This window comes from Pelophylax lessonae, assembly GCF_965119305.1.
Source record: "Pelophylax lessonae genome assembly, chromosome: 3".
NCBI classification, from domain to species: Eukaryota; Metazoa; Chordata; class Amphibia; order Anura; family Ranidae; genus Pelophylax; species Pelophylax lessonae.
In genome coordinates, this window is record NC_138770.1 from 659320442 (window position 1) to 659344895 (window position 24454).

At 43.1% G+C, this 24454-nt stretch overlaps 1 protein-coding gene across 1 annotated transcript; it reads left to right on the top strand.

Annotated features, from left to right (window-relative positions):
* The first annotated feature begins 1241 nt into the window (after positions 1–1241).
* On the top strand, positions 1242–23842 carry GZF1 (GDNF inducible zinc finger protein 1). The gene is made up of 5 exons (XM_082251808.1): positions 1242–2589; positions 9359–9453; positions 14499–14666; positions 19678–19835; positions 23412–23842. The coding sequence occupies exons 1-5, from the start codon at positions 1253–1255 to the stop codon at positions 23745–23747; spliced, it is 2094 nt and encodes a 697-aa protein (XP_082107934.1). The 5' UTR covers positions 1242–1252; the 3' UTR covers positions 23748–23842.
* The last annotated feature ends 612 nt before the right edge of the window (positions 23843–24454 follow it).

Sequence of the window (24454 nt, forward strand, 5' to 3'; positions counted from 1 at the left end):
CGCACCTCCTGGCCGGAAGAGAGAGAATTCACTATACAGGGGGGTTAGCAACTGAAGGGTCGTAAATCATCTCATACCTGTCTCTTGACGTGGACGAGCTAACAGAATGGAAGAGGCAGACCCTTCATCTGTCTACCTGTTCTCCATTCATAGATGCTGTACTATAACATCCATCCATGAAAAGCACTCTGAGTGGGGGAAGTGGGTGGGAGAGGTAGACCTTTTATTCATCCACACATCCTCCATTCATAGATGCTGTACTGTAACGCCCTTTCCGTCTCCCCGCTCCTTTCATTCATCCGCCCATTTTCCATAGATGCTGTACTATAACACCCATTAATAAAAAGCGCACTATGAATGGAGGAAGTGGACCTTTCATTCACCTGCCCGTCCTCCATTACTAGTGTGCTTTTTACTGATGTAAGCTATAGCACTGCTTCTACGAATGGAGGGTGGGCGGATGAATGAAAAGTCTGCCTCCTCCATTCCTAGAGTGGTTCTCATTGATGGAAGCTATAGCACAGCATCTATGAATGGAGGAGGGTGCCAGAAGGGGCGTGCATAGTTGGCACTCTTAATGAGTGCATATGAAAAGTCCAAGTGATCATATTAACCCCTGAGGTACTGAAAAATTACAGCTGTGGGTGGTAGGGGTACACCAGCATACCTTGTGCCGATTTTAAACTTAAGCCTCGTACACACGCACCGATTGTTGGCCGACCGATCGGCCGTCTTTTGTCCAGTGTTGTTTTGTTGGTTGAAATGTGCTCTAGACTGCACACGAATTTTGTCGGCCAACAACAACCAACTTCAGAAGTGATGTCATGTGCTGGTTTACTTTCCGTGTGTTTTTTCTTCTCTGAGCATGCCCAGTCTTGCTCATCTGATTTTTGTCTGCCGAAATCTGTACTGACTGACAGAAAATCGACCGTTCTGTTGACGGCCAACAAAAATTTTATAGCCTGCACACCAGATTTTGTTCGGCTGAAAAGTCGCAGTCGGTTGTCGGAAGCAACATACTAACAAGCCGATAATCGGCCGATCGGGCGGCGGCCGAAAATTCCCGGCCAACAATCGGTACGTGTGTACGAGGCTTTAGACTGTTCTGTGGTCCTGGAGACATATTGCCTTGATAGGTACAATGGTGCCATCCATTTGCCGCTTTAAACACATACGCAGTTGTAATCATGCTGGTAATTTAATTTTTGTCTTTTCTTTTCTTTTTGCCAAATTCCAGCAGGACCCAAGTACAATGGAGGGCACCACAGTTTTGCTGGAGTCCAAGTCTCTGCCCATCCACCTCCTGAAGGAAATGCACCAACTCCGGCTGCTGGGCCATTTCTGCGATATAACTATAAGAGTGGAGCATCAGGGGTCCACCGAGGACTTCAGCGCCCACAAAACCATCCTGGCAGCCTCCAGCAAGTATTTCAAGGAGATCTTTACCAGCGATCGGCTCCTGGGTTGTAGTTCTGTCTTGTTGAATGAAATATCAGCTGTGGATTTCGCCTTGTTTCTGGAATTCATCTATACTTCCAAGCTAGAAGTAGAAGAAGACAAAGTCCAGCGGGTCAAAGACGTAGCCGAAAAACTAAAATGCTACGACCTGGCCAAGGCCTGCAGTCAACATAGAAAGCAGATGTTGGAAGAGTCGGTGTGGTTGGACCTGCAGAATATTGAAGAATCGCAAGACGGTGAGGATGACATGCAGGAACTGCATATAAATTCTCTGACCGATGGGGCAGATGAGGTCCAAAGTACAGATAACTCCACTGCCTTTCCCAATGGCCAAGACGGCAAACTCGGAGAGGAGTCCTGTTTGGAGGCCTCCTCAACAATAGCGGTGGAAGATTATATGGAAAAAAAGAAGGACCCCTCCAAGCATTCCAGCTCCAAATCCAGAAGGTCAAGTGGACGCCTAGCCGGGAGGAAAGCTGTGGTTGAGATTCCCAAGAAGAAATACACAAGACGACTTCGGGAACAGCAAGATGGTGAAGACGTTGACTCCTTACTGAACGGCATTGGACGAGAATCCTTTCCGTGCAATGAGGAGCTTATCAGCGAGCAGACTGAGGACTGCATCAAAGCTGAAGAGGACGAGGACAGTCCATGTGAAATGGTGGAGAGTGGAAAAACCTCCAATGATGATGGTAATCCTCAAGCGACTGGTAAATACGTGGTATGTTCTATCTGTGGGGAGAACTTTGACGATGAAAAGACGTACTTGAAACACTCAAAGCAGAATCACGGAACTTCCGAAGAGATCTACCAGTGCGATATTTGTAACCAAAGCTTTGCAAATAAGTGCAACTTAAAAAGCCACCAACGTCACGTGCACAGCAATGAGCGCCAGTTCCCGTGTGAGCTCTGCAACAAGAAGTTCAAGAGGAAAAAAGACATCAAGAGGCACATTTTGCAGGTCCACGAGGGTGGTGGCGAAAGGCACTTCTGCCAAGTGTGTGGGAAAGGCCTAAGTTCCAAGACGGCCTTGAGGCTCCATGAAAGAACGCACACCGGGGACAAACCCTTTAAATGTTCCTTGTGTATTGCCAGGTTCTCCCAGACTTCTGCGCTGAAAACACACATGAGGTAGGCATTCATGCTTAAAGAGGTTGTAAACCCATACGAAATTTATTTTTTTTTCGACCTAAAAGAGAAAGACATAATGCATCGCATACTAGCTCATTATGAAATACTTACCTTAGAACGAGCCCCCGCTGTGCCGTCCGCTTAGCTGTATGACGGTCGACATGTCCAGTTGCCCGTCTTCCAGGATCGAGGCATCCGGGTATCTGATTGGCCGAAGCCGTGGTGACGTCACTCCCGCGCACGCGCGCGGGAGCCGACGGTCACGGCACAGGTCTCTGAAGAAACGGCACCAGCGGCCGTTCCTTCAGAGCGCATGTGCCAGTGACGTCACTCATGTAAGGTAACGGTGCATGTTTAGGAGATATTTACAGTACCTATAGATAAGCCTTATCATAGGCTTACCTATAGGTAAAAGTGTCAGAGGAGGGTTTACTTCCTCTTTAACCACCTGAAGACCAGGCCTTTTATGGCACTTTTTTCCAGAAAAATTACTTGGAACCCCCCCCAAACATGATACATATTTTTTTTAAAGCAGAGGCCCTAGAGAATAAATTGGTGGGTGTTGCAATTTTTTTCATCACATGGTACTTGTGCATGAAAAGCAATTTTTTTTTTTTATATATATATAATACTCAATTGTTTAGTGAAATCTAAAAGATGATGTTACGCGGAGTAAATAGATACCAAACATGTCACGCTTTAACCACTTAAGCCCCGGAAGATTTTACCCCCTTCCTGACCAGGGCCTATTTTGCGATTCGGCACTGCGTGACTTTAACGGACAATTGCACGGTTGTGCAACGCTGTACCCAAACGAAATTGACGTCCTTTTTTTTTCCCCACAAACAGAGCTTTCTTTTGGTGGTATTTGATCATCTGTGCGATTTATTTATTTTTGATCATGCGCTATAAACAAAAAAAGAGCGTCAATTTTGCAAAAATAACAATATTTTTCACATTTTTTTTACATGAAATTCCCCCCCCCCCCCCCCCCCCAAAAAATGTAAAAATCAAAATATTTTAACATTTTCGGCCAATTTGTTTTATGCTACATATGTTTGGTAAAAAAAAATTGCAAAAAGCGTATTTTGATTGGTTTGTGCAAAAGTTATCGCGTTTACTAACAAAGGGAAAGATTTTTGACATTTTTGTTGTGTTTTTTTTTTTTTTTGCGGTACTGCGACATTGTGGCGGACAGATCAGACCCTTGACTGACATTTTTGACACTTTTGGGGTTACCAGTGACATCACTACAGTAATCAGTGCTATACATATGCACTGTTACTGTAAAATTACACTGGTAGTGAAGGGGTTAACTTTTTTTGAGAGGGAGGGGTTGTGTGTGTCCCTAGGGGCGTGATTCTAACTGTGATTGGCTGTGGCTTGAGGTGTAGGAACAGTGATCAACGGTCCTACATAGTAGAACCGTATGATCACTGTTTCTACACCGGGGAGAATGACAGGCGGCTTGTTTACATTAGCCGCCTGCCTTTCTCCCTCTGCACCGACGATCGCTGAGTGACCGGCGGACATCGGGTCCGCCGGTCACACGCGCGGGGGGGGGGCCGCGACCACGCCTCTGGGGGCGCGCTCTCGCTCCCTAGAGCCTCACAGGCTAGCGATGTAGTACTACGTCACTCTGCCTGTGAGGGGCTGACTGCCGACGTAAATAGTCGTGTGGCAGTCGGCATGTGGTTAAAATCGCGCACGTCTGTGCAACAGCGACAAACAATGTAAATTGTATCATCCATAGGCGATGCTTTAAAAGCCTTTACAGGTTACCATTTTGGATTTACACAGAAGGTCTGGTGCTAGAATTAAATTAAACTTTAAATCCCCAGTGTAAAGGTGACATGACTGTCCAATGCAGTGATGATCAAGTGGAAAATGGATCCCAACACCAACTGAAAGATGGAGATGTAGTTTGCTCACCAGATCCGTAGGAGTGCCGTATAGCACCTGGGTCAAAATCGCTTGAAATATAGTAGGAGAGGGGATCCAGATATTCAGCAGGTCATGGATGTCCAAGTGATGGTATATAGCAGATAAAACACTCAAAGCCTCTCGGTCAACCAAATGATGGTGCATGGAACCAGGAAAGGAGGAGAAGCAAAAAATAGTGTAATACTGCTAAAAAAAAATTTATTACGCAAATAAATAAAATTTACACTTCCAAACATCGCATGTAAAGAGGCATGGAAGAATGTAATGGTAGGCTGTCAGTAGCGTGGCCATGCCTCTTTACATGATGAGATTGCGAGTGACCGGCGGACATCGGAGCCGCCGGTCACTCGCGCGGGGATGTTAGTGAACGAGCGGGGGCGGGAGCACGCCTCCTTGCCCCCTAGAGGCTCGTGAGCGAGTGACGTACCCTTACGTCACTTTGCCCAGGAGGGGCTGACCGCCGCAGTAAATATACTGACGGCGGTCGGCAAGTGGTTGAAGAAGGGGTGGCCTCCCTCCAGGCTCACCTGCCCTCTGCCTATACATTATAATGCATGTGCTTCCACTGTGGGGGCTCTCAAAATTTAGAGTTAGGACTACAGAAATTATTGGGGTGCCCTGATGGGGCTCTGTAGCCTACACATGTATTTAAAAAAAGACAAAAACAACACTGTGCTAGATAGCAAAAAAAGCTGCCTGCACTAAGAGCAATCAACCAAACTCCAAGGATACATATAAAATTAACCACTTGCCGACCGCCGCATGACTATTTACTGCGGCGGTCAGCCCCTCACAGGCAGAGCGACGTAGTACTGCGTCGCTAGCCTGTAAGGGTCTAGGGAGCGCGCGCCGCTGGAGGCGCGCTCATGGACCCCCCCCCCCCCCCCCCGCGCGTGTGACCGGCGGACCCGATGTCCGCCGGTCACTCGGCGATCGTCGGTGCAGAGGGAGAAAGGCAGGCGGCTGATGTAAACAAGCCGCCTGTCATTCTCCCCGGTGTAGAAACAGTGATCATACGGTTCTACTATGTAGAACCGTATGATCACTGTTCCTACACCTCAAGCCACAGCCAATCACAGTTAGAATCACGCCCCTAGGGACACACATAACCCCTCCCTCTCAAAAAAGTTAACCCCTTCACTGCCAGTCTAATTTTACAGTAACAGTGCATATGTATAGCACTGATTACTGTAGTAATGTCACTGGTAACCCCAAAAGTGTCAAAAATGTCAGTCAAGGGTCCGATCTGTCCGCCGCAATGTCGCAGTACCGCAAGAAAAAAATCGCAGATCGCTGCCATTACGCGTTAAAAAAAACAACAAAAAAACCAACAAAAATGACAATCTCTCACTTTGTTAGTAAACGCGATAACTTTTGCGCAAACCAATCAAAATACGCTTTTTGCGTTTTTTTTTTTTTTTTTTTTTTACCAAACATATGTAGCATAAAACAAATTGGCTGAAAAAGTTAAAAAAAAATTGATTTTTACATTTTTTGGGGGGGGAATTTCATATAATAAAATGTGAAAAATATTATTTTTGAAAAATTGACGCTCTTTTTTTGTTTATAGCGCATGATCAAAAAATCGCACAGGTGATCAAATACCACCAAAAGAAAGCTCTGTTTGTGGGAAAAAAAGGACGTCAAATTCGTTTAGGTACAGCGTCGCACGACCGCGCAATTGTCCGTTAAAGTCACGCAGTGCCGAATCGCAAAAAAAACCCTGGTCGGAATGGGGTAAAATCTTCCGGGGCTTAAGTGGTTAAGAGTGCAGCGTTAAATGAATCATAATAATAAAATCCTTAGAATAAAAATTCTTAAAAATCAGTGCACAGGAGTAGTCAAAGCAGGAACTGGACCACCAATGGAGACAGATGAATAAAGATAAGAGGGTGATTCAAGACCTCCACTTCACACCCAAGGTAAATAATCAAAATCTACTTACCAAATAACCCAGGCCACAAGATTATAGGTCAGGGGGTCTCCAAACTTTCTAAAGTAAGGGCCAGTTTACTGTCCTTCAGACATCAGCGGGGGCCAAACTGTGCCCAGTGGGAGTAAACATTTCCCGATCTTTGGTATTAGTGGGAGAAATAGTTGGTGTCAGTGGGAGGAATAATGCCTCAAGGGCTGGATAAAGGCAAGCAAAGGGCCACATCTGGCTCCAGGGCTACAGTTTGAAGACCACTATTATAGGTGGTCAAGGGGGCTTAGTAACAGAGCTTTCCTAAACAGGATGTCACATACAGCGGGGTGGATAGGGATTCCCAATAATATAAAACAGAAAAAGCTTCCATAGTGCATTAAAAGATATCTGATTTATTGAATTAAAAGTTGGTATTGCACTTACAAATTTCCATAAGCATACAGGCGGCAACAACTTAGGTTTGTAGAGGAAAACAAGCGGTATTCCTGCGGGCTCCATTTCAAACCTCCAGCTCTCGAGTGCGATCAAGCAATCAAAGCAGGTTAGGCGTGATGACATAGTCGCCACAGACCCCCTACGCGTTTCATCACAGATAACATCCACTGGGGTTGGTTACACATATATTTGCAAATGTGTTCAAACTAAACCCCTGTTTTTAACCACTTAAGCCCCAGCCCTATTTCGGACACTTTTTGTTTACAAGTTAAAACCAGTATTTTTTCCTAGAAAACTACTTAGAACCCCCAAACATTATATATATTTTTTTAGCAAAGACTCTGGAGAATAAAATGTCGGTCATTGCAAAATTTTTTGTCACGCGGTATTTGCGCAGCGGTCTTTAAAACGCCATTTTTTTTTTTTGGAAAAAATTTGAAAAATCACATTTCACTGCATTTAAAAAATACTAAACAGTAAAGTTAGCCCATTTTTTTTTTGTATATTGTGAAAGATGATGTCACGCCGAGTAAATAGATACCTAACATGTTACGGTTTAAAATTGCGCCCCCCCGTGGGATGGCGACAAACTACGGTCAATAGAGATCTCAATCTGCGACGCTTTAAATTTATTTAACGGTTACCAGTTTAGAGTTAGAGTGTAGCTCTTTTTTTTTTTTAATTATTGCCCATGCTCTGGCGATCGCGGCGATACCTCACATGTGGGGTTTGAACAGCGATTTCATTCGGCTCGACTTGCGTATACGTTTTTTTTTTTGTGCGCGAGCTAACGGTGACGGGGGCGGCTAAATTTTTTTTTTCCTATTTATTTTTTATTTTTTTTAAACTTTATTACAGGTTTTTTTTTTTTAAAAAAATCTGATCACTTTTATTGCTGTCACAAGCAATGTAAACATCCCTTGTGACACCAATATGTAGTGACAGGTACTCTTTATGGAGGGATCGAGGGTCTAAAAGACCCCAAACCCCCTCCACTACACTTCCCTGTATGCAAAACGCCAAAAACGGCATTTTTGCATACAGCCGTTTTTCAAAACTGCCGCCTTTTGCAGCACAGTAACCCGGAAGTGACGTCATGGACGCCGCCTCCGGGTTACGTCATCGGAGCCCCGATTGATGCCGTTTCCGGCTTTCATCGGGACTCCATCCAGTCGGCGGACATGTCTGCTGGGTGCTCGGGGCTCCCGGTGGGACGGGAGCCCCGAGCAAAGCCACGGAAGGCGGCGGGGGGGGGGGGGGACGTCCCATCCCGCCCCCCGGGTAACGATCGAGCGGCTCCCGAGCCGCATCGGTCGTTACCGACGGAAAGCTGACCGTCGGCTTCAAACCACGGTACCGGGATGATCATCCCGGTATAACCCCGCAAAGTGTACCGACATACGCTTTGTTTTGCACTATTGTTTCTGGGGTACAGACAACAAATAATGCAATCATACAATTGATATAAAAAGTCTACACACCCCTGGTAAAATGTCAGGTTTCTGTGATGTAAAAAAAAAATGAGACAAAGATAAATCCTTTCAGACCTTTTTCCACCTTTAATGTGACCTATAAACTGTACAACTCAGTTGAACAAAAAAACTGAAATCTTTTAGGGGGGGGGGGGGGGGGAGTAAAAATCAAAAAATTAAAATAATGTGGTTGCATAAGTGTGCAACCACATGCAACCCAAAGCATACATCCAAATCAGCAAATGAATGGCTTCACCAGAAGAAGAGCAAAGTTTTGGAATGTCCCAGCCAGAGCCCAGACCCGAATCCAACTGAAAATCTGCGGGGTGATATGAAGAGGGCTGTGCACAGGAAATGTCCTCGCTATCTGACAGATTTGGAGTGTTTTTGGAAAGAGTGGTGCAAATATTGCCAAGTCAAGCTGTGCCATGCTGATAGACTCATACCCCTGTGCTGGAAAAAAATCAAAAGGTGCTTCAACAAAATATTAGTTTAAGGGTGTGCACACTTATGCAACCATATTATTATTTTTTTTTTTTTACTTCCCTCCACCTAAAAGCTTTCAGTTTGTTCTTGAACTGAGTTGTACAGTTTATAGGTCACATTAAAGGTGGAAAAAGTTCTGAAATTATTTATCTTTGTCTCCATTTGTTTTTTTTTTTTTTTTTTTTTTACATCACAGAAACCTGACATTTTACCAGGGGTGTGTAGACTTTTTATATCCACTGTGAAAGTTGGGAGTAGGGATGAGCTGGGTTTAGGCAGAACCAATAGGAAGTTTTCACATGATCACACCCCCCCCCCCCACCAGCCAAATCCGCTGCAGCTGAGGAATCCCCCGCTCCGCAGTTGCACGTGCACAAAGGGGTGGGCTGTGAAACTATTGGCCTAATTTGCCACTGGGTGTAACCCTCCTCAGGATGCCATCCTGCGATTTCTAAAAAAAAAAGTTGATTTTGTTTAATACAGGAAATTTGTTTTTCTTCCCCAGAATTCACACTGGAGAGAAGCCATTTGCCTGCGAGGAGTGCGGAGCCAAGTTTACCCAGAACCACATGCTGATCTATCACAAGCGCTGTCACACAGGTACGTGATCATAGCTGTGCTCTTCTGAGCAAATGAAAGTACGTCTGTATTTGTGTCGAGAATTAGGAGCTGTAATGTATGGGACCAGGGAAACCAAACCCCATCCATGTTTTATTTTTCTTTCTTTTATGCTGAAGACTTTAGGAATGATAAAAATGCTGATATTCAAGCAGAACTAACTCCCCAGAAAAATTTGCTTCCACCTCCTTCCAGATATGTGACGTTTAAAATGGTTGTAACCCAAAAGAAAAAGATCCTGCTCCTTTAAAGCAAGATATACAGCAAAGTGCTTGTGCGATGTCATTTGTCCCTTTCTATGCTGTAAAATACCTGGTTGATCCTACCTGTTGCTGTGTCCCCCTTAGTGTTCTGACCAAGGTAATCATGGCTCCTGATCCATGATACCATGGTCAGCTTAGGTGCCTCTGTCATCCCGTTGTCTCTCCCCCTTCCTCCCTGCCTTTCAGCTCAGGGGTCTGTGTGTGTCCCCGCCCCTCTCGCTGATATGGCTGTAAAATCACTAATCCCAAATCCTGGAATCCCCTCTGTTACAGAAAGATAAACTGTGCAATATATGTGTGCTTTAAAAATTATACAGCAAAATACCTTATTGCAGAGCGCCGCTGTGCGCTCACGTGATCTCCTACCACTCTCCTCCTGGCTGACATCAATAGGGAATCTCAGCCGGTCTCGCTTTAGTTCTTAGATTGGGGAAGCTGAGCGCCAGGAGGTCATGTAAGCGCACAGCGGCGCTCTGAAATAAGATATTTCGCTGCATGATTTTTAAAACACAGATACTGAGCAGTATATCTTTCTGTAACCGGGGATTCCAAGATTTTACAACCACTTTACATCCCTCACTGGCTGCTGTCATCCTCTTCCTGACTACTTCCAGGCGCTGGGTTTTCAGCCTCTTGATTGGCCAGAATTGGAAATCACATCATCCCACACATATATATACATGGGAGTCAATCGTTCCAGCACAGCCGGAGTTTGCCAGGAATGCATGTATGTATGTATTCATGGGAAGATAGTGAGCAGGCAGGTAAGTGTTTGTTATTGCAGAAGAGACCTTGCACATCTCTTCAATTAAAGTGGTTCTAAGAACCTAAACATTTTTTTATGTTAATGCATTCCCTGCATTAAGGTAAATGTTTAGGCATCAGTATCGCCCCCCCCCCCCTCCTCTCCCCTTATACTTGCCTGAATCCTCACTCGATCCAGCAATGAGCTGAAAGGGAAGGGAGGGGGAGAGACATCTCCTGCAGCTCTGTCTTCTCTCCTCACTCTCACAGGACAGGCTGAAAGTCATTGGCTCCCACTGGTGCCAGTCAAATCCTGTTATTGGGAGTGGGCCCGAGCCATGCTGTCTTTGTCTATGGACGCAGGCAGTGTGGCTCAGGATCACGCCCACATGGGTTCCCCTATAGGAAGCAGCTTGCTATGGGGGCACTCGCCAAAGAGGAGGGACCGGGAGCGCTGGCGGGAGACACAAGAAGAGAAGGTTCGGGGCTGCTCTGTGCAATTCTGTTACACAAAGCAGGTAAGTATATCATACTAACAGGTGATGGCGCCCTGAATGTGGGATCAAGTGTGTGTGTGGCTGCCCCTTTTTTTTAAAAAAAAGTGATTAAATCACCTTAAAATTGAAAACAACAATAAGTAAAGGTTTTGGCGCTCACAATGTTAAATCCTAATCAAACGTATATGATTCTGTGCAAATGGGCGATAACATTTGGTGTGTTGTAAAATATACAATAAAAAATGCAAAACCTAAAGTCAAATATAATGCCCAACACCAAAAATAAAAAGTGATTCTAGACAGACGTGTCTTCTAGTGGCTTCACCACGGGTACTCCTCAAGAATTCAAATAAACTTTACTACACTATGTGTGTCTCTGGGGGAGCGGATCTCTACATCCTGGCCATTTCCCGAGGGATCATCGGATTGAAAGGAACCGATCTGCACATTTTGACCTTCTGTAGAAAGGGGTCAAACACCTTTGGTGAGTTGCCATCTACCCTTTAAGTACCTGTGGTGAAGCCATAAGAAGACATCTAGAAGCACTTTTTATTTTTGCTGTTGGGCATTGTCACATTGGACTTTATGTTTTGTATATTTTACTTGAAGGATTCTACAACACACCAAATGTTATCACATAACGCCCATTTGCACAGAATCATGTGTGTTGGATTATGATTTCGCATTGTGAGCGCCAAAAGCTTTACTTATTGTTTTTTCCAAGTATTTCATGTTGTTTTAAAAAAATGAATTGCTGTTGCTGGCATGTAAATCGTGTGTAATCAGTGGGCACCGCTGCTCCTGGTTACATGCAAATGTTTTCATGTTGGCACTAAATGAATGACTCTTTCATGCGGCAGGGGGGGCGGTCATTCTGCACAGCTGCTGATGAATGACTTATTTACCAAGTAATTCTCCTGCACTCAGGTGCTGTGCTTAGGGGAAAAGACTTTTGGTAGCGTCTACGTTCTTGCTGCCCTCTCAGGACCATAGGTGTCCACACTGGAAAACAAGAGAAGGGCACACTGACCTAGTGCAATGCCATTAAACCATTTATTGAAGAGTAAGGCTCAGTTTCCACTATTGCAACTTGTTGTGCGACTTGACATGTGTCAAGTCGCACAACAAGTCAAAACCCATTATTTACAATTAGCTCCGTTCTAACTGCTGCGACTTGAGTCGCAGCGACTTGAAAAAAGGGTTTTGCACTACTTTTTGGGCGACTTCAGTGCAACTTGTCCCTCATAGAAGGAAGTTGCACTGAAGTCCCCAGAAATAGCCGCAAACAAATCACACTACTACTTCCAGCGCGACTTTGTAGCCGCAATAGTAGAAACGTAGCCTAAGAAAAGGTATCATACATTATACTCCCAAACACAGGTTGCAAATAGGCATATAAAAAATCCTAATACAATCAGGTGACCTCTAGGACATGGATACATTCACTGCTACAGAGGGATATGGATGGCATCCCTACTGGTATGGCTGGCGCATTTCGAGAGAGGACCCTCTTTATCAGAGCCATAAGTACAAATGACCTGCTACACCTTTATATACAAAGATCACAGCAGACCGGACCTCTCAAATTGGTCGTTGGTCATTGGTTTGTATGCAATTCAAATGCTCAAAAAACAATAATAATAAAAAACAAAAGATTTCGTCTTTTTATTTCATCTTTTTTTTGAGTCTTTGAATTGCATACAAAGCAATTACATTTGAGGGGTGGGACCGACCATTTTGCAAGGTCCGGTCTGCTGTGCTCTTTGTATATAAAGGTGTAGCAGGTCATTTGTACTTATGGCTCTGATGAAGACGGTCCTCTCTCGAAACACGTCAGCCATACCAGTACGGACGCCATCCATATCCCTCTGTAGCACTGGATGTATCCAGGTTTGTGAGTATAATGTAGGATACCTTTCTTACTCTCCAATAAATGGTTTAATGGTATTGCACTAGGTCAGGTCGCCCTGCTCTTGTTTTTTTGTTGAATGAGTTATTAAGTCCGTGTTATACACATTTGAGGGGGGGGGGGTGGGGGGGGGGGGGAGCAGAGCCAGCATGGGGTGTTGCATCTCCACACCAGGACCACTCTGAAAGGAGGACGTGGGTGTTACCTTGGGTGGTTTGCATACAAACAGTCTGCCTAAGGGCGCCCACTCCCCCAGACTGGCACACACCTATCAAGACATTTGATATTTGCATAGTTTCTCCTAAGGTCCAGCCTACTTCTTGCATCGGGGCTCTAGATCAGATCACAAAGGTACATTGTGATGATGTTTTCAGGAAGCTATGTACTGCAATCTGCCAGCCCCTCCCACTAGGTATGATATCCCAGCAATGCATAAAGTACAGAGACCTAGTGATGAAGTTGCTGGGTCTAAAATAAGTTCTGTAATGAAAACAGAAAGTTGTATTAAAAAATGTCATTATCATGTTGATGACGGGGGGGAAAGGAGGAACCAGAGAAGTCAAAATGTGAGAGGATGAAACTTCAGCTCTGAGGCCCCATGCATAGTACAGAATTCAGCTTGATGTGAATATCGATTTAATTTTGATGTAATGCCTACATTTATCCAGCAGATGGTGCCAACACTCAACAATATGTTAAAACCTGACTGCTGGTATCTATGTAAGCACATAACCAAAATCATGGGTTTGCCTTGGGCCCTAAAGTGGTTCTAAAGGCGGAAGGTTTTTTTTTTTTTTTTACCTTTAATGCATTCTATGCAATAGGGTAAAAAACCTTCTGCATGTAGCTCTCCCCAAACCTTACCTGAGTCCAATCTCAATCCAGCAATGTGCACAAGAGCAGCTGCTCTCTCCCTCCTCATCGGCTCGCACACAGCAGTGGGAGTCCAGCTGTGCTCATGCGTTAATGGACACTCAGAACGGGACTTGGGAGCGCCCACGCACGAGTGCCCCCAGAGCAAGCTGGTTGCTGTGGGGGGGGGGACCCCAGTGGGGGAACCAAGAGGAGGAGGATCAGAGTTGCTCTGTGCAAAACCATTACACAGAGCAGGAAAGTAGTATAACCTGTTTTTTATTTTAATTAAGAAAAAAAATTATCATTTAATATCACCTTAAGGCCAAAACCATTTCCTTGGGTTTGGATGGAACGGGGGAAAGGTTAGGACCTTTTATCAGGTTTTTGTTGATTATGTGCCTTTGTTGGGAATAGTTCTCCCTACTTCCTGTCCTAGTGACACCTTGTGTGATGGGGGGGGTCTCTGAAGCAGGATGTGAGGAGATCTTCCCAGCAGGGGCAGCATGGGCTATATATATGAAAGGACTGAGAGGAGTTGTCTGTGCCCTGTTTTATATTGGGGAAGGGGGGAGGGGGGGGTTGTTGGGGTTGCTTTTGGGCCATATAGAAAGTTTTTTTTTCTTTTAGCCTCTCACAAAGAGCCAGCATTCCTTCTTTTTTTTTTTTTTTTTGTTTTCTTTGGTTCATCTTCCAGTCATTTCTTAAAAAATAAACCCAGATGATGATGATGATGATGATGATGAATTTTATGCTTCTTAGGGGAGAGGCCTTTTATGTGTGAGACGTGTGGGAAAAGCTTCGCCTCAAAGGAATATTTAAAGCATCATAACCGCATTCACACTGGAGCCAAACCCTTCAAATGTGACATCTGCTTCAGAACGTTCGCTCAGAGGAATTCGCTCTACCAGCACATTAAAGTCCACACTGGTAAGACTCCAATATTTGTCTGGGAAAAGCAACCGAAAAGGAGGATGGCGGGGAGATGGAACTTTATTGGTTTCATGTTCAGTTCTGAAGGTATTGGGGCCCCTTTGACATGGGCCTGGCTACTGACTCGGAATCCACGTTGGACCGCTTCGTCAGCAGTTGCTGGCCGCAGTTAGCAGGCGATTGGGAGTGGGTGTTGGTCCACTGTGTTTTATCAGGTCCAAAGGCAAAGCAGCTCTCTAGCAGGAAATTCTACAGCACTTCATGCTTCCCTCTGCTGACCAGCTTTATGGAGATTCTGATTTCATTTTCCAGCAGGACTTGGCACCGCCCACACTGCCAAAACTACCAATACCTGGTCACATGATCATGGGATTACTGTGCTTGATTGGCCAGCAAACTTGCCTGACCTAAACCCCATAGGGAATCTATGGGGCATTGCCATTACAGTGGAAATAAGTTTATCTCCTCTCCAGCATTTCAAAGTCTGCAAGCTCCACCCCCAGCATGGTCCTTTTCCACTTGTCAGCTTCTGGGGTCGGAGCCTTCTACCATCTTAGTTGGCCAGCTTGCATTGACATAATGCATGTGCACAGGAGTTAGTCCATCACATCACAAAGGAATGCTGAGAATGTACCCTGAGCGTTGTATGAGGGGCTCACTGTACATTGTAAAGAATGTTGCAAGCAGATGACAGGTTTGAAGCTTTTTAATGCAAAAGGGGACAAAGTATGTATTCAGCAATTTAGGAACAAAACTTTGCAAGCAGGATATATAGATATATATATACAGTGCCTTGTGAAAGTTTTCGGCCCCCTTGAACTCTGCGACCTTTTGGCACGTTTCAGGCTTCAAACCTAAAGATATAAAACTGTAATTTTTTGTGAAGAATCAACAACAAGTGGGACACAATCATGAAGTGGAAGAAATTTATTGGATATTTCAAACTAAAAATAAAAAAACTGAAAAATTGGGCGTGCAAAATTATTCAGCCCCCTTAAATTAATACTTTGTAGCGCCACCTTTTGCTGCGATTACAGCTGTAAGTCGCTTGGGGTATGTCTCTATCAGTTTTGCACATCGAGAGACAGAAATTCTTTCCCATTCCTCCTTGCAAAACAGCTCGAGCTCAGTGAGGTTGGATGGAGAGCGTTCTTTCCACAGATTCTCGATTGGATTCAGATCTGGGCTTTGACTTGGCCATTCTAACACCTGGATATGTTTATTTGTGAACCATTCCATTGTAGATTTTGCTTTATGTTTTGGATCATTGTCTTGTTGGAAGACAAATCTCCGTCCCAGTCTCAGGTCTTTTGCAGACTCCATCAGGTTTTCTTCCAGAATGGTCCTGTATTTGGCTCCATCCATCTTCCCATCAATTTTAACCATCTTCCCTGTCCCTGCTGAAGAAAAGCAGGCCCAAACCATGATGCTGCCACCACCATGTTTGACAGTGGGGATGGTGTGTTCAGGGTGATGAGCTGTGTTGCTTTTATGGCAAACATAACGTTTTGAATTGTTGCCAAAAAGTTTGATTTTGGTTTCATCTGACCAGAGCACCTTCTTCCACATGTTTGGTGTGTCTCCCAGGTGGCTTGTGGCAAACTTTAAACAACACCTTTTTATGGATATCTTTAAGAAATGGCTTTCTTCTTGCCACTCTTCCATAAAGGCCAGATTTGTGCAGTATACGACTGATTGTTGTCCTATGGACAGAGTCTCCCACCTCAGCTGTAGATCTCTGCAGTTCATCCAGAGTGATCATGGGCCTCTTGGCTGCATCTCTGATCAGTCTTCTCCTTGTATGAGCTGAAAGTTTAGAGGGACGGCCAGGTCTTCGTAGATTTGCAGTGGTCTGATACTCCTTCCATTTCAATATTATGGCTTGCACAGTGCTCCTTGGGATGTTTAAAGCTTGGGAAATCTTTTTGTATCCAAATCCGGCTTTAAACTTCTCCACAACAGTATCTCGGACCTGCCTGGTGTGTTCCTTGTTCTTCATGATGCTCTCTGCGCTTTAAACGGACCTCTGAGACTATCACAGTGCAGGTGCATTTATATGGAGACTTGATTACACACAGGTGGATTCTATTTATCATCATTAGTCGTTTAGGTCAACGTTGGATCATTCAGAGATCCTCACTGAACTTCTGGAGAGAGTTTGCTGCACTGAAAGTAAAGGGGCTGAATAATTTTGCACGCCCAATTTTTCAGTTTTTTATTTGTTAAAGTTTGAAATATCCAATAAATTTCGTTCCACTTCATGATTGTGTCCCACTTGTTGTTTATTCTTCACAAAAAATTACAGTTTTATATCTTTATGTTTGAAGCCTGAAATGTGGCAAAAGGTCGCAAAGTTCAAGGGTATATATCATAGGTAAAAAGGCGCTGGTAATCTTAATATATCACGTGTTATAAAAATTAATAGGTGATTTAAAGTGTAATATATGTGATTAAAAATTGCTACAAATATATATATGATCTACTATTGGTGCAATTAGCAAAGAAAAGTGCATACCAGTGCAATTTCAATTCAGAAGTGTTTGTGCTTCTCAAAGTAAATTAATCCACAAAGGTGTGGATCAGTGAACCAATAAATAGATATATAAAGAATTCCATACAAAAATCACATAAGAATATATAAAAATATAAATATATAAATGTGCTCCAAGTAGTGTTTAAAAATCCAGGCAATAGCATGCAATCAAAATTGTGCTTGGTGGATTCTTATTAATCCCTTCACAGTGCTCCAGGTGCTGGGATGTGACAACCGTCAATTAAGAAGTGCTTGTGCTTCTCAAAGTAAATTAATCCACAAAGGTGTGGATCAGTGAACCAATAAATAAATATATAAAGAATTCCATACAAAAATCACATAAGGATATATAAAAAAATCACATAAGAATATATAAAAAAGTATAAATATATAAATGTGCTCCAAGTAGTGTTTAAAAGTCCAAGCAATAGCATGCAATCAAAATTGTGCTTGGTGAATTCTTATTAATCCATTCACAGTGCTCCAGGTGCTGGGATGTGACAACCGTGGCCTCTTACCAGCTAGCAGCAGGTCACAAGGACCCCCAACGCCTGTGATCCCTTTATTGGGTGGATCAGACCTCTCCTCGATTGCTTGGATCTCTGGCTCCTATATTACTCGAGTTGGACCATGTAGTCCCCCCATACACATAAAGATATAGAAGAACAAATAGCCTCCAATAGTGAAATACTGTTTTATTCTCCAAAAAACATACACTATAAGGTGACAATTAGCCTCTTACTATTTGTTGTGCCCTCCTGGCACTGGGCAATTCGGCAGTACAAAATCGTTTTTTTGGGTCTTAGGAAGATATTCTCCGGGGATCTGCAGCACCCTGTATCTCCTTTCCCCCTTTCTTTGTATTGCAGCGGTGGATGTGTATCCCAGCCTCTGTTCCGAATGCCTCTGTGTGTTACTTCCGGGTTAGCATTGACCACAATGCATTTCGCTTAACGAGCGTCCTCAGGCAGACTGCCTGAGGACGCTCGTTAAGCGAAATGCATTGTGGTCAATGCTAACCCGGAAGTAACACACAGAGGCATTCGGAACAGAGGCTGGGATACACATCCACCGCTGCAATACAAAGAAAGGGGGAAAGGAGATACAGGGTGCTGCAGATCCCCGGAGAATATCTTCCTAAGACCCAAAAAAACGATTTTGTACTGCCGAATTGCCCAGTGCCAGGAGGGCACAACAAATAGTAAGAGGCTAATTGTCACCTTATAGTGTATGTTTTTTGGAGAATAAAACAGTATTTCACTATTGGAGGCTATTTGTTCTTCTATATCTTTATGTGTATGGGGGGACTACATGGTCCAACTCGAGTAATATAGGAGCCAGAGATCCAAGCAATCGAGGAGAGGTCTGATCCACCCAATAAAGGGATCACAGGCGTTGGGGGTCCTTGTGACCTGCTGCTAGCTGGTAAGAGGCCACGGTTGTCACATCCCAGCACCTGGAGCACTGTGAATGGATTAATAAGAATTCACCAAGCACAATTTTGATTGCATGCTATTGCTTGGACTTTTAAACACTACTTGGAGCACATTTATATATTTATACTTTTTTATATATTCTTATGTGATTTTTTTATATATCCTTATGTGATTTTTGTATGGAATTCTTTATATATTTATTTATTGGTTCACTGATCCACACCTTTGTGGATTAATTTACTTTGAGAAGCACAAGCACTTCTTAATTGACGGTTGTCACATCCCAGCACCTGGAGCACTGTGAAGGGATTAATAAGAATCCACCAAGCACAATTTTGATTGCATGCTATTGCCTGGATTTTTAAACACTACTTGGAGCACATTTATATATTTATATTTTTATATATTCTTATGTGATTTTTGTATGGAATTCTTTATATATCTATTTATTGGTTCACTGATCCACACCTTTGTGGATTAATTTACTTTGAGAAGCACAAACACTTCTGAATTGAAATTGCACTGGTATGCACTTTTCTTTGCTAATTGCACCAATAGTAGATCATATATATATTTGTAGCAATTTTTAATCACATATATTACACTTTAAATCACCTATTAATTTTTATAACACGTGATATATTAAGATTACCAGCGCCTTTTTACCTATGATATATACCTATTTATTGTTTTATTACAATTAAAAGGGCAGCAGGTTCAACAATCTTTTATTTAAAGGGCCAGGCGCCTTCTCTTTTCTTTTTATTGCAAAGTTCAAGGGGGCCGAATACTTTCGCAAGGCACTTTATATATACATTTTTTTTTTTTTTTTTTGTATTAAATTTAGGTGGGCAGATTGGCATTGTAATCACATAAAACTAACCTATACTATTGCTGCTAAATTTGGCCTGTGGATGTGGAATTCATTGATCCCTGGATACAAAAGGGTTAATCTAATTAATACATGCAAATGTGCGAAGAGGAGGTCACTCACTGCGCTTGGTACAAATTTTCTAATCTTAATTCTCTCTGCTTGTAGGAGAACGCCCGTATTGCTGCAATCAATGTGGAAAGCAGTTCACTCAGCTGAACGCACTACAGAGGCACAACCGCATTCACACTGGAGAGAAACCTTTTATGTGTATAGCGTGTCAGAGAACGTTCACCGACAAATCCACTCTGCGGAGACACACCTCGGTGAGACCATTGATTCATAGACCGCTTGTTTTGCACATATAGTGAGGGGAGCTTGTTTTATTCATCGGAATAATAATCTTACAACAGAGATTCCAGTGTGTATCAAAAAATAAAAAATATGTAGCTTGTACCCGTTATCTGCAAGATAAATGGATGGTAAGCAAGTGAACTTCACAAACCCACACTTGTAGTTTATTATTTATATTTACTTTATTTATTACAGGTACTTAACATGTAAATTTACACAGTGTGTGTGTGTGTGTGTATGTGTATGTATGTGTGTGTGTGTGTATATGTATATGTGTGTATATATATATATATACATATATATATATATATATATATATATATATATATATATATATATATATATATATATATATATAATATATACACTGTCTGGCCAAAAAAATTTCGCCACCAAAACAAAAGGTCACACACTCTAATACAGTAAAACCTTGGATTGCGAGCATAATTCGTTCCGGAAACATGCTTGTAATCCAAAGCACTCTTATATCAAAGCGAATTTCCCCATAAGAAATAATGGAAACTCAGATGATTCGTTCCACAAGTCCTTCAGTTTATAGTCTATATACAAATATTATAGCAATGTCATAGGTTGTGTAACCATAAAATGTACATCCACAATATGCAGCCTTCCCAAGGGGATTAGAAGCAAAATCTAGCAGAGCTACAGAATATAAGAGAGATGAGAGGCGCCTCTAAGTGTAGCAATATGATTACATTTAATGAAGGTTCAACATTTAGCAACTCACACGGTTGATGATTAAAATAGACACACCTAAGTATGCAGGCATCCGGGGTAAAGCTGTCCACATAGATCATCTTCTGAACCACCGGCTCTCACCACTGTCAGTCTGCAATCGTGGAAGAATAGCCTGCAGTAGAGTGATCTGAAAGTGAGGCTTTGAATCATTTGTGGAGTGCAGCGGGGAAGGGATGATGAAGATGGCTGTGCAGAGGATGGTCTATGTGGACAGCTTTACCCCGGATGCCTGCATACTTAGATGTGCCTGTTTTAATCATCAACCATGTGAGTTGCTAAATATTGAACCTTCATTAAATGTAACCATATTGCTACACTTTAGAGGTTCCTCTCTTTTATAGATGACGCTACTTGTATATCAAGACATCGCTTGTATATCAAGTCAAAATTTATTTTAAAAATTTTGCTTGTCTTGCAAAGCGCTCTCAAACCAAGTTACTCTCAAACCAAGGTTTTACTGTATTTTGTTGGCTTTGATTACGGCACACATTCCCTGTGGCATTGTTTCGATAAGCTTCTGCAATGTCGCAAGAATTTTTTCCGTCCAGTGTTGCATTAATTTTTCACCAAGATCTTGTATTGATGATGGGAGAGTCGGACCACTACACAAATCCTTCTCCAGCACATCCTAAAGCTTCTCAATAAGGTTAAGATCTGGACTCTGTGGTGGCCAATCCATGTGTGACAATGATGTCTCATGCTCCCTGAACCACTCTTTCACAATCTGAGCCCGATGAATCCTGGCATTGTCATCTTGGAATATGCCCATGCCATCAGAGAAGAAAACCTACCGAAGTACCCTGTGTCCTGTGATGTACGCTTAGGAGATTTGGATTTTCAGTTTACCTATAAAATCCTGAGTGCATCACAGGACACAGAGATACCTCTACACTTTTTTTTTTTTTTTGTTTGTATTCTTTGTTGATTGCCTCAATGGAGGATTAGGGCCGGTTCACAATGGTCAAATGTGCACTCCGACTTCCAGTTGCATGACATGTCAATATCAATGGTTCCCTATAAGAGCCATCCTTACTGCTCAGACTTGTGTAGGTCTGACTCTGAAACTGCTCCCTGCACTACTTTGGCCTGGCTTTGGCATGATTTCAGCTCATTGATTTGAATGCAAGTTTTATCCAAGTCAGATCATGGTCTTAACTGATTTGACTTGTGGCATGTGACTTGTGCCCCCAGGATCTTGAAGGGCAACCCCACGCCAAAATGTAAAAAAAAAAAAACGGTGTGCCCCCCACCCTCCAGGATCATATCAGACACTTTTGGTCTGGTGTAAAAAAATTTTTTTTTTTTTAAATGTTTATTGGAGTTTAAAATCATAATAAAAAAAAACAGCTTGAACATGACGGCTTGCGAAATACTATTTCGGAAATGGGTGTAAAAATACAATACGTGACAAAATGCAATAAGTTAAGCAAACATACATAGTATAACAGAGCTAGAGATAGGTGGGGAGGGAAGGGGGGGTTACCTTTATCAAACATATGCGGTAGTATATGCAGGTTATTGAAATAAAATAACCAGTTGGAGCAGAAGTCAAATTGGTATACATTTGTAGGGGAACCCCACACCAAAATAAAAAAACACGGCGTGGGGTTCCTCCCCCCAAAAATCCATACTAGACTTAAAGTCTGGCCCTGTTCATTGAAGTCACATAAAAGTCAGACATTAAGTCGCAGGGCGAAGTCTTGCAACTTTCGTGTCGTAATAGTGTGAACCTAGCCTAAGCGGAGAGATTTTACCTGAGTGGGGAATCCTGCTTTTTTTTTTTTTTTTTTTTTTGTCCATTCACCTGAAGGTGGGAGCATAGCATTCATAGTCGTGAATATAAAGTATCCTGTCTTAAAGCGGAGTTCCGGGCTCAAAAACAACTTTGGCCCATCCGCTTGCTGTAAATGCCCTATAAAACAAATGGATGCTCCTGAATTTTTTTTTTTTTCTTTACTTGCCTTGCTTTTTAAGAAAGTATACTTACCTTCCTTCTACTTCCTCCCTCTGCGGCTGCGGCCTGCGCCGTCTCTTCTTGTTTGCGATGACTGCTTGGAGCTGAACGTCATCGCTCCCAGGAGTCAATGCGCCTGCATCGGCCCCGCTCGTCACTTCCGGCGCAGGAGCGTCATTCCCTGATGAACAGCTTCTGGGCATGCCCAGAAGCTGTGCAGGAATGACGCGCCAGCCCCGGAAGTGACGAGCGGGGCCGGTGCAGGGCATTCTGGGACGAAGAGGACACAGAAGAGGACGCGCTGGCTTCAGCTGCCCACATCTGAGATGGCAGCGCTGGAGAAGAAATTTTCAAGGTAAGTATTTCTTCTAAAAAGTAAGTGCGACCCGGGACAGTTCGGAGGCTATCCATTGTGGAACTCCGCTTTAAGTCGCAGGGCGAAGTCTTGCAACTTTCGTGTCGGAATAGTGTGAACATAGCCTAAGCAGAGAGATTTTACCTGGGTGGGGAATCCTGCTTTTTTTTTTTTTTTTTTTTTTTTTTTTTTTTTTTTTGTCCACTTACCTGAAGGTGGCAGCATAGCACACATAGTCATGAATATAAAGTACCCTGTGTCTTAATGTACTCCAAGAAAAGGATTATATAGGTAGACCAAACATTTTTTTCCAGTTTTGGATAGATCAGGGAAGTGTTTGTATTGCTAGGAAGATTGGTGACCATTGTCACTGGAATAGGATGTACAGTCAGATTGCAACATGTTTGTTGAGTGTTAGACCGCACTAATGTGAGTAAGGTCGTGTTATCTCATACTTGTTCTCTTTTTCCTTTGGTGTAGATCCATGATAAAAACATGCCCTGGAAGTCATTCCTTGTTGTTCTGGATCCAAAAGCTGAAGATGGGCAGAAATCGGAGCTTACTGAAGAGGACAGCGAAGATTCCTCTAAAGCCGCAGAAAAGCTCACTTACACCGAGAACTGTCACTACCAGAACCTGACTGTCGTACCCGGAACTGTAGACTTATTACATGAAAACAATGCTACCTCCATCCTTAATTGCAAGGCTGACTGCACAATTATACCTCAGGAAGTGTATATCGCCACCACGCTGAGCCACCTGACTGTCCTCCACACACAGTCCGAATCTATACCAGCTATGGTCAATATGGAATAGCTGTGTGGCCAGGACCAATATCTAATAGTGATGTGATCAATATCTGTGGCCAGGACAATTCCAGTACCAGTCTTGCCAGTGTTTGGAAGATTGAGCTATTTCTTTGTATGCAGTTCCAGAATTTCTTTTTTTTTTTTTCCAAAATGAAATTTCATCAAGAATAAACTTCTATCCTTGTCAATAAATGTGTGTGTAAGTGCGGAATAGGAAAGAAAATCAAACCTTTTAGTGTGGTATAGGTAAAAAGACTTGACCAAACCTAAAATACCCAATTAGAATTCAGTCTTTGGCAGTTTGGGTCAGATAAGTGGCGGGCGGGGTTTGGCTGATTTTGGTTATTGCACAGCATTGTTAAGCATTTTAACATGTCATATTTAAAGCTAAGAGTGGTTGTAAAGGCAGAAGGTTTTTTACTTCTGCCTTTGTGCTCCTCAGCCGGACATTTTTAGTTTCAACCCTGTGGCTATCATTTAGTCATTGGATTGTTATTTACTTGTGATCTTGAAGGCCAGTCATAGATTGGGGGAGGCCTGGGCTACCTCCATACCCACCTCATCTATCCATTAGCTAGCATGTGCTCCCACTGTGGAGACACTTATAAATTGGTAGTGTTAGGACTGCAAGTTACACAGGGTGCCGTGAAGGGGCCTTGCAGCTTACACATACGTTTGCAAATGTGTGTTAACTAAAACCCCTGTTTTTATCCA